The sequence below is a fragment of the Pseudonaja textilis genome, chromosome 10 (assembly GCF_049901715.1).
Source record: "Pseudonaja textilis isolate UNSWEBS1 chromosome 10, rPseTex1.2, whole genome shotgun sequence".
In the NCBI taxonomy this organism is placed as follows: Eukaryota; Metazoa; Chordata; class Lepidosauria; order Squamata; family Elapidae; genus Pseudonaja; species Pseudonaja textilis.
The window spans coordinates 25,637,061-25,646,812 of NC_141999.1; the positions used below are offsets into that span (position 1 = coordinate 25,637,061).

The 9,752-nt window shown below is 57.1% G+C and overlaps 1 protein-coding gene across 3 annotated transcripts; it reads right to left on the reverse strand.

Moving 5' to 3' along the window:
- Positions 1–1,940: 1,940 nt before the first annotated feature.
- On the reverse strand, positions 1,941–9,504 carry FOSB (FosB proto-oncogene, AP-1 transcription factor subunit). Of its 3 annotated transcripts, XM_087939345.1 has the most exons (5): positions 8,733–9,504; positions 7,194–7,538; positions 5,717–5,824; positions 4,376–4,669; positions 1,941–4,275 (listed from the first exon to the last, which is right to left on the reverse strand). In XM_087939345.1, exons 1-5 carry the CDS (start codon positions 8,871–8,873, stop codon positions 4,210–4,212), a joined length of 954 nt encoding a protein of 317 aa, XP_087795471.1. In that variant the 5' UTR covers positions 8,874–9,504; the 3' UTR covers positions 1,941–4,209. The 3 variants fall into 3 exon arrangements, with proteins under 3 accessions (XP_087795471.1, XP_026577240.2, XP_087795472.1); XM_026721455.2 differs by having other exon boundaries at positions 1,941–4,669; XM_087939346.1 differs by lacking the exon at positions 8,733–9,504 and adding an exon at positions 8,315–8,633 and having other exon boundaries at positions 1,941–4,669.
- Between the last annotated feature and the right edge of the window lie 248 nt (positions 9,505–9,752).

Here is a 9,752-nt window from a genome sequence, read left to right on the forward strand (position 1 = left end):
AAGTTCGTGTCAGCGTCTTGGATTCCATTGGACACCGACCGTGTAGTTCTCTGACAGAGTCCATCTATCCTCCAAAGCACCCGAAGGCAGAACATGAAGCAACAGATGGAAACTGAACAAGGAGAGAAGCAACCTGGAACTAAGAAGAAACTTCCTGACGATAAGGACAATCAACCAATGGAATGGCTTGTCTTCAGAAGTTGTGGGTGCTCCATCAGTGGAGGTTTTCGAGAACAGACTGGACAACCATTTGTCTGAAATGATATAAGGTTTCCTGCCTGAGCAGGGGGTGGACTAGAAGACCTCCAAGGTCCCTTCCAACTCCAGCTAAGCCAGCTGAGGAATTCTGGAAATTCTGGAAGTCCACAAGTCTTACAGTTGCCAGTTTTGGAGTCTCCTGGCCTAGAACAGTCACCAGTGGGTGATGGAAACCATGTGCCACCTGTGCCCACCAGCCTTCCTTGGTTCACCCCAGGACTTTGAAGCATGGGTTGGACAAAGAGTGGGAAGACCCTGGTGCAAAAACCCCTCGATCCTGGGGAGATTCTGGGACAGCCCCTCACTCAGTGTACCTATTTCTCATTGTGGTGGTTGGGAAAATACAGGAGGGGGAAATATAATATGTGCCACTAGGATCTCCTGGAGCAGAGGTCTCCAAACTTGGCAACTTTAAAGACTTGTGGACTTCAACTCCCAGAATTCCTCAGCTAGCATAGTTGAAGTCCACAAGTCTTAAAAGTTGCCAAGTTTGGGGGCCCTTGTCCTGGAGGAAAAGCAAGATTAATGGAACAATCCCGCAACAATCCGTCTTTGCCGAGTTGCATCATGAGGACCAAACTCCCTGATGCTGGGAAGGGTGGAAGGAAAGAGAGGCCAGTGACCGGCTGCCAAGTGGAGGGACCCGGTTTTGAGGGCGATTGGGACACGGTTGGAAGACCCGAAGAGGGAAGGTTAGGGAGAGAGAGGTTCTTGGTACGTGGTCACTAACTTGGCCTATTGGTCAGCCTCCATCCAGCCTCCAGCAGAGGGAGCCCCAGGACCACAACATCTCAACCACAGCTGGAAACTACAGGCAGTCCTCCACTTGTGACCACAACTGAGCCCAGAATTTCTGTTGCTCAGAGAGACAGTGGTTATGAGTTTTTGCCCCATTTTATGACCGTCCTTGACACAGTTGTTAGGTGAATCATTGCAGTTAAGCTAATAACATGGTTGTTAAGTGAATCTGGCTCCTCCATTGACTTTGCTTGTCAGAAGGCAGGACACTGCAACTGTCCTAAGTACATGCCAGTTGCCAAGTGTCTGGATTTTGATCACACGATCATGGGGATGCTGCAATGATCGTGTCACTTTTTTCAGTACTTTGGTAACTTCAAGCAATCACTAAATGAACGGTTGTAAGTTGAGGTCTACCTGTATTAGAGCTTGTAAAAGGCTGCAAGGGAATATATCCAGACCGACCAGGCTGCATCACGGCAGGGGTGGTGGCCCCCATCATCCAGGCTCAGGAGCTAAAGTGAGCAGGGGTCAGCACTGCATGACTCTGGGGTGGGAGGCCTGCAGGGCTCTCCAGAGCCACAGGCTGGACTGGGCAGGAGGCAGGAGTCCCAGCAGGAGGCAGGCAGCCACTTCTCAAGGGAAGCGGATGCTTTCTTTCCTTCCCTATGCAAGGATGGCTTATTCACTGTAGGTTTTCACCGCTGAGTGGAGCTTCCATATGCAACAAGACTCTACCTCAACAATCCCAGAAGATCAAGTCTTCTGACAGCACCAGATAATAAAGATGCTTGTTTTAAAAGAGGAGTGACAAAGACTGTGGGTCTTGGGGTGATACAGAGAGTCCCCTGCAAAGGCCTCTCATCACCCAAGCCCACCACCCGGACACCGAGGGTGACGGCAGCGGGCAATCGGGGAGCAATGTGGAGAAAGCCAGGCAGATCTATGGCTTGAGATCTTTTATTGCACCTCATTTTTTTTTCTGTACATGAATTCGAAAAAATAGATCATATATCCATCATAAAAAGTACATTTTTTTCAAAGCTGTCTTTATTTGCTATTTTGCTGACCAATTAAGTTAAGTGCAGGACAGGAGGGCCAAAGCAGGGGCCAAACTTCGCCTTTCCTCTACTGGCTCTCAGATTGCTTCATCAAATACATCACAAAAAATATTACAGCACAGGGGGTAAATAACAATAATTAAAAATAAACATATTCCCCCAACCCCAGCAAGAATCTGTTTTGTTTTTCTTTTTTTAAAAAAGCTGGTTAAATAAAAGTCCATAGGTTAAAAAAATAAAATAATTAAAAAAACAACACAACATCCAAAGCTTGGTCACAAGAAAAAGTTTTGGAAACATTCTGAATAGCATCGTGGTGAGCTCTAGGGAGCCAAGAAGCAGCACAGCAGCTTTCTCAGTCCAGAAACGCACTCGAGGGGAGGTTAGCCAGAGGCACAGAACAGAGCAGGCTGCACAAAACACCCCACCAACGCAGAGCGGCTGGGGACCCCCAGCACAAAAGGGAAAGGGCCCCGGGGTGGGAGGCTCAGAGGGGCGGGTGCTCTCAAAGAAGGCGCACTTGGCATGGGCCAGGGTCTGGGGGGCCCAAGAGGCCTTCGGGGGGGGGGGGCGGGAAGAGCCCCCTAGCCAGGAGGAGCAGCCTACATGCCACAGGCCTGGAAGAGCAGCGGTGTGGTCAGAGCAAAGCTGGGGAGGGGGAGGCAGGGAGCAATTCAAGGGGTCACACTCCACACTACCAGCAGCAGAGACGGAGCCCCCGTGGACTCCTGGGCAGCCCGGAGGCCTGGCCTGAGAGCAGAGGGGAAGCAGCTGGGAGAATGCAATGAGTTTGAGGTCCAGCTGGCCAAGGTCGGGAAGCAGATACCTAGTTCCCAACTGCAGGGAAAGCGGTCGCTTGCAGAGGTCCCTTCACAGTATTTGTCACCCAGACCCCCCCCACCCCCCCCACCCCTCTCCCAGAAGCCAGGACCCTCCCTCAAAGAAGCCAGTTGAGCGGGCGGGGCCAAAGGGAAGTGAATCTCTTCCAGGGAATGCAGAAAGTCCACTGGTCAAGCCTGTTGGACAGGTGGACTCACTAGAAGCACCACCTGGGTCTGGCAGGGAGTGGCCAACCCATCCAAAACAGCAGTGCAAGAAAAATCTCAGCTGCTTTGGGGTTTTTTTGCAGGTCCCACTTTCCTTTGGCTTCTTAACAGTTTCAGATTTTACCATTTCCTTCCAGATAAACTACTTTTTATACCACCCATCATTCCCATTTCCCAAACTGGAAACCAAAACAGATCTTTAAAAATCAACACTGACTTGATGGCACAATTAATTTGCTTGGCTGAAGGTTTCGGGGAGAGTTGAATGCCCACCAAAGAAATATCATCCCGGACCTCAAAGAATCCAATGCCCAACAGCAGCCTTACAATTTGCAGGAGTCCACGAGCAACTGAGAAGCAAGGCTGCAACGTTTTGGCCCACTTTAATATGACAAAAGCTTTCAGCAGGAATGTGGCCAGATAGTTCACAAAAAGTCCGCCCTGGTTGGCCACTTAATGTGGCTTTTCCATCCTAGGAGAAGCAGATCCTGTAGAAGTGTAGCCCGAGAGATCCAACGCACGGGAGGCCAAGCTGACTAGCGAGCGGGTAAAGTGCCTGTTTTAAAACCATGCAGCTAACACAGTTCATAAAGCCACCACAAGACACGAGCTGGGTGGGGGCAGCATAGGGAGGGTCTCTTCCCCCTTCAGCTTCCTCTCTTCGGGGCAGCCCTTGGCACAGCCCCCACTGACAGAAACAGTGGTGAAGTCTGGAGAGAAAAGGCATCGTCCAGTCCCAGCAAGCGTCCCAGTTCAGTAGAAGGCAAGTCCTGTTTCTCCGAGGAGGGGGAACCAACTCACAGCCCAGAAACACCCCCCTTTCTCCTCTCGATGTGGGAATTGGCCAAAGGACAAACATCGGCTCCTCCACCGTGTGCTGCACCCCCAAGGAGGGAATGAGAACGCATCGCAAGGGCTAGAGGCGGTGGCTGCAGCTGCAGCAGAGCGGGTTAGAGGCTCCCAGGCGATAGCGGTGCACCCAGGCGCATTGGGGCTCCGGCCCCCTTCACCCAGCCCGGCGTTGGCAGGGGCGGATGGGCTGGCAGGCTAGACCCAAAGGCGCAAGTTGGGGTTTGAGTGTCACAAAGCAAGGAGCGAGGGAGAGTTCAGAGAGTCCGGGGAGTGGTCGCTGCTGCCGTTCCGCTGGTGGATGGCTCCACAGGTGGCTCCCTCTGGGTAGGTGAACACAAACGAAGACGTATAGGAAGGGTTAACCGGGTACGGGTCGGTCAGCTCTTCACCATGGCTAAAGTAAGAACTAGAAAACGCTACCTCCGCCGGGGCCGGGGCTGCGGCCGGGAGTCCGCCCAGGGCCTGCTGGTAATGCAGGGGCACCGAGGAGTAGGGGGCCGAGGGCCCAAAGGGGTCCTCCTTGACCGGCATGGCCAGGGCGCTGACCTCTGCCGAGGGGCCGGGCTGCCCACTCAGTTCTGTGATGTCCTGGTAGGGGATTTTGCAGCTGCCCTTGTGAGCCACGAGGACAAATTCCAGCCGCTCCCGTTCCTTCTGCAGCTCCGCAATCTCCGACTCCAGCTCGGCTTTCTCTTCCTCCAGCTGGTCCGTCTCCTGGGGAAGAGGCAGCACCAGGTCAGGCTGGGGCTGGAGCAGCTGGGAACCGGGGGCGCCAAGGGGCCCCCAAGCAGCGCCTCCTTCTTGATCGTCTCGTCTCCTCCTTCCGGGCCCATCGGGAGACGCAGCTCAAGGGAAGCGTTAATGGGTGGGATCCTGCCTGCCTCCCTCCCGACCCCCACCTTCCGGGTTCCCCCCTGCTTTAAGTTGCAGGGACTGGGGTCTTTCCAAGGGGAAGGGCGGGGGGCTTCGGAGGTCCTTATTTGTGGATTCGGCTTGGACCGTGGTTAGTCGGAGCAGACCCCCCACCCCCCACCCACCCACCGAATCTTGGTGGGGGAGGCAGAGGAAACGCCTGCTTTTCCCAAAGGGCCCCATGAGCGCAGAAGAAGGGGAAGGTCCAAGGAGGCCCCTTCCTCGGCAACCCCAGGTGGGTGGCTGGAAGGGCCCGAGCGGGGCCCCCACAGCATCTCCCCGCTGAAGCATCCCCACTTCCGAGGACTGGTGGAGCAGCATCCCCCCCAAACTTTCAGGGAACGTTTTGCAAAGTGTGGTCAGAAAAGTCAAGGCGGCATCGCCATCAGCACCATGGAAGCAGCTCTGCCAGCATTCTAGGAGCTGAAATGGCAGCTTTGCGGCTCCCTCCTTGACTTCTTGACTGCACCCTGCAGACACCCCCGACCCCTTGCAATAAAAAAGTGAACGATTCTAATTCCACATGAAATCTCTCTCCACCTAAAGACGAGGCCCACGATAGATCAGAATAAGCCCACTCAAGGTGAAGTAACCCAAGGCCAGGGATCTGTCCTGACAGCTGCTTCCTTACTTGAGGGACGGTCCGAATGGCCACATTTGAGGGACACGATCAGCCTGGATGGGGCTCCCACAGAGCCCTCGTGAAATGGGAGGGTTCGCAACATGCGCCCCATGGGGCGAGCTCTGTGCAGGGACAAGGCCCCAGATTCCCTCCTGGGGGCTTTAGGAGGCCAGAACAAGGATAACACTAACTCACCCCCACCCGCCCCCGTTTGCACGAAAACTCACCGCTTGAAGCCGGTCGGTCAGTTCTCGGCGTCGATTCCGGCACTTGGCGGCCGCCAGCTTGTTCCTCTCCCTGCGCACCCGGCGCTTTTCTTCCTCCTCAGGAGTCAGCTGTGCAAGCAGAGAGGAGGGGCAGATCAGGCTTCGGCTGCCATTGCAAGGCCAGAGGCTTCCCGGGGCGCCTGGCACATATTTGCAACAGGGGGGCAAGTTAAAGGCTCCCCCTGAAACGTGGATGGGAAGACGGAACTGCGCCATCATCCTTTATGATGGATAGATGGGGAGGGGGAGGCAGGGAGGGGAGACAGAAATGTCCGAGCAAGGAACAGACCCAACAGCCGGCCAGTCGGCCTATTGGAACACTTTGGTTTTTGAAAACAAATTTCATTTCAACCCCAGTTCAGTTTTCATGGGTTGTTTTATGATGGTCTGGTTTTTATCACATTGCTTTATTCCTAGGCTTGCTTTTCCTAACCTTAATGCCTTGCAACCCACCCAGAATCTTTTAGGTAAGGTGGGCTATAAAACCTGTATATTAAATAAATTGGTAGAGTGTATTTCTAAACTGATAAGGCTCTAAATTGGGGCAGGAAAGATGGTAACATAAAATGTTTTTTTTCCCATGAAATTCAAGAGCATCTGTGTGCCTTACAACAGGGGTCTCCAACCTTGGCAACTTTGAGACTTGTGGACTTCAACGCCCAGAATTCCCTAGCCAGTGCATGCTGGGAATTGAAGTCCACAAGTCTTAAAGTTGCCAAGGTTGGAGACCCCTGCCTTATCACACACATCTCTTCCTCCAGGCTATGTCGAATCAAAATAATACAGCCACAAGTAACTCAACCAATGTTGGTTTCTGCAGCATTTGGTTCAGTGTCACCAGAACTTCTGTTGGGCCTCAAATCTGGAGCCAGCAGAACTTGTCTTCTGGATTTCCTGGTCTCCCAAAGTAGCATTTGAAGCCATAAAAGATCATCAAGATGATTTTGGGGACCCATCAAACTCACTGCGCCAGGAAGATCCGTTTTCCAGATTGTTTTAATTTTTCAAAAAATGAACGGGAGCTTAGCAACCTGCAGAACACCCACTGCTGTCCTAACCCGTTTTCCTCCCAAGACCTTCTTAGAGAACAGAATTGGGGAGGGGGGCTGCCTGTCAAGCTGCTCTATTCTTCTTGAGGTGAACCTCAGGTGTGTTTTGGTGACCAGGGGCGCTCCGCCCAATTCCCATTTTGTAAGAACACTCACAATGGATTCTCAATGGTGAACGTTGAAGTAGGGGAGGGAAGTCCTCGGGAAGCCCCCCTTCTAGCTACATTATGGCCTCCCCCCCCCCCAAGGCATCCTAACTTCCAAGGAGACAATTCAGAAACTGGGAATCTCTTTTGGGAGACTCCAACATGCTGGGAGATCTCAACATTTTAGCAAGCAAAGGGAAATAAGTTAGTGACCTCCTGGCCAAGGAAGGAAAAGCCGCTCACCGTTTCTTCCCGTGTTCTTCGGGGCCGGGCCCTGCTGGAGCGAGACGGGGTGGCTGCAGCCACAGGGGCAGTCGAAGGGCCAGCCCCATAAACCCCCATTCCTGGGGTAGCGTAACTGGGGCCAGGCAGGTCATAGGGGTCCACTGTGGGTGGGGGCGGCCCCGAAGGCGGAGGCGGCTGCTGCTGCTGCTGCTGCTGCTGCTGCTGCTGCTGCTGCTGCTGCTGAGACTGGGCCATTGAGGAAATCAAGGTAGGCTGCACCAGCCACTGGAGGTCTTGGCTTGTGGATATGGCAGTCACTGTTGGCACAAAAGATCCGGGCATTTCCCCAAGGCCGCTGCACTCCTGGAGGGAAGCAAAGGGTCAGGGGCTCATTGTGGGGGTCTGCTTTGGAGAACAGGGAGCACTTCCCTGGCCGCACTTCCACTGGCGCAAAGCCGCTCCCACTTGCACTGCTCCTGTGTCCGGCATGCAGGACCCCAAAGCCGGGAGGTGGGCACCAGCCATCTCGTCCTAGGCACACCCGCTCCACAGCCGCCCCATCAGCCAGGGCGCCCCGCGGACCGGAGCTCAGGGCTGGCCCTGGAAGCCCAAAGCCGGCTCCATCAAGCCATGGCCGGGAACGGGGGCTCACTCGCACCCCGAGCGCTTCACTTGGGGCAGCCAAGAGCAGCCCGCGGGGCCGCGCCTGGACCGGGAGGGGGGCACCCTCCGTCTCCCAGACCCGGGGGGTCCCCGGGGTCCCCCGAGCCGGGCAGGGACGGGAGCGCAGGGCTGCCCCTCGAGACCCATCATCCCCAGCGAGCAGGTGGTCCGGCGCCGCGGGGGGGGCGAGCCAAAGAGCCCCCACTCGGGCGCCCCGGAGCAGGGCCGGCATGGCAGACGCCCGTCCGGGCAGCCCCGCAAGAGCCTCCCGCCCGCGAAGGGACCACGCCGGGCAGCCGCGGCTAACTCAGCTGGCAGAGGGGCAGGTGCGAGGGGGCGCGGCTGGGAAGCCGCTCAACCAATCCGCGCGGCCCTCGGTCTTGCCCCTCCCCTTAGCAACGGGGGCGGGCCAGCTTTCCAAAATAACCCGCGCGCCTCGGGGAGGAGGAGGACGGAGGAAAACGCGCCCTACGTGCCTCACGTCAGCACGGAGCGTTCCAGTACGTCATGCGTTACGCACAACCCCGCCTCCCTTTCTCGCTCGCATTCTCGCTTCTCCTCCAGCGCGCGTGCGTAGAGGGAAGGAGAAAAGAGTTGTATTCGGACGATGGGGAAGACTTGCGGGGGAGCGTGGCGGCCCCCTTTGCAGCCCCTCGAACGGCGACCGGATGCCCCGAGAAAGACGCTTCGTCCGCACCGAACGACCGCCCGCGATGGGCAATGAGTGGCGAGGAAGAGAGCGGACGCTCCAAATCTAGCCGCGAAAGGAGCGGGGTCGTGGGGGCGCGAGCGAAGGAAAGACGGGGTCCCATAGACCCCCCGGGATCGGACCTCCCGCGCTGCTCCCGCCCTCCAGGAAGCCCAAAGCCCGCAGCCGGGCTCCCCGTCCCTTACCTGCGAGGAGGCGGCGGCGGCGGCGGCGGCGGCGGTCGGGCTCCCGAAGGAGTCCACCGAGGAGAGGTACTGGGACTCGGCCGAGGGGGACGAGCTGCACCGGGAGGTGGAGTCGTAGTCTCCGGGAAAGCCCTGATACATCTCCCTCGGGGGCGCAGGCAGGAAGCCGCGGCCGCGCGGAGGTCGCCTGGAAGCCAAGATGAGGGGCGAGCGCGGCCAGCCAGCGAGCGGCCGGCCGAGAGTGCCGCCGCCGCCGCCGCCGCCGCCGCGAGGTCGGGCTGGCGAAGTTGCCTCCGAACTTGCCGGCTGGCCGCCCCTTCTTCCTCCCCCTCCGGCTGTCAGTGCCTGGGGGGGAGACGGCGCCCTGAGCGGCGGGGGGGCTCGCCCGGTCCTAGATCCACGTGTGGCGGCGGCTGGGCACCGCCGGTGGAAGCGTCCGCTCAAATCCGCTGGTTCCCGGGAGGAGCGCTCCTGCCTCGGATTCCTGCAGCGCCTGCAAAGCCCGGCGCCTCGGCTCAGATCGGGCGAAAAGGGGAGTCCACCGCGGGGGTCCCTCGCAGCTCCGTCTCCGTCGCGGGTCCAAATCTTATGAATGAAGCGCGGTCGGCAGTGTGGCTTATTTATACAAGGAAGGGGGCGGGGCCCTGCTACGTCACCCAGAGGAGACCCTTTGGGGTCGCCGAAACCGGGCTCCGGGGCCGTCTCCGCGCCCCAAACTCGAGCGGTAGCGATCTCCGGTCCCTGCCGCTACTCCAGCCCGGGAGGGTCTCTCGGCGGCCCCGGCAAGGGCGTCTTTTTCAAGCGCTAAAGCAGGGGATCCCTGGCTCCGCCCTACGGGTGTTCCTGTGTGACGCAATTAACCATATTTGGTCTTGTGCTGTGTTTGTTTGGTATCCTTAGCAATACGTCAGAGGGAATCCCTTTCTGCGGAGCCGCGGCGGCCTCGCCAGCCGCGCTGAGCCGCCCCCTGAGCGCGCGCGGCTTTTGTTGGGTATTAATAGAAACTTTTACTATATTCTA

Coding starts and splice junctions, on each gene's coding strand:
- FOSB (XM_026721455.2), bottom strand. CDS start 8,873: ATGTATCAGGGCTTTCCCGGAGACTACGACTCCACCTCCCGGTGCAGC. Junction 5,825..7,193: donor GAAGAACACGGGAAGAAACG/GTGAGCGGCTTT, acceptor CTGCTTGCACAG/CTGACTCCTGAGGAGGAAGA. Junction 4,670..5,716: donor TGACCGACCGGCTTCAAGCG/GTGAGTTTTCGT, acceptor CCTCTTCCCCAG/GAGACGGACCAGCTGGAGGA.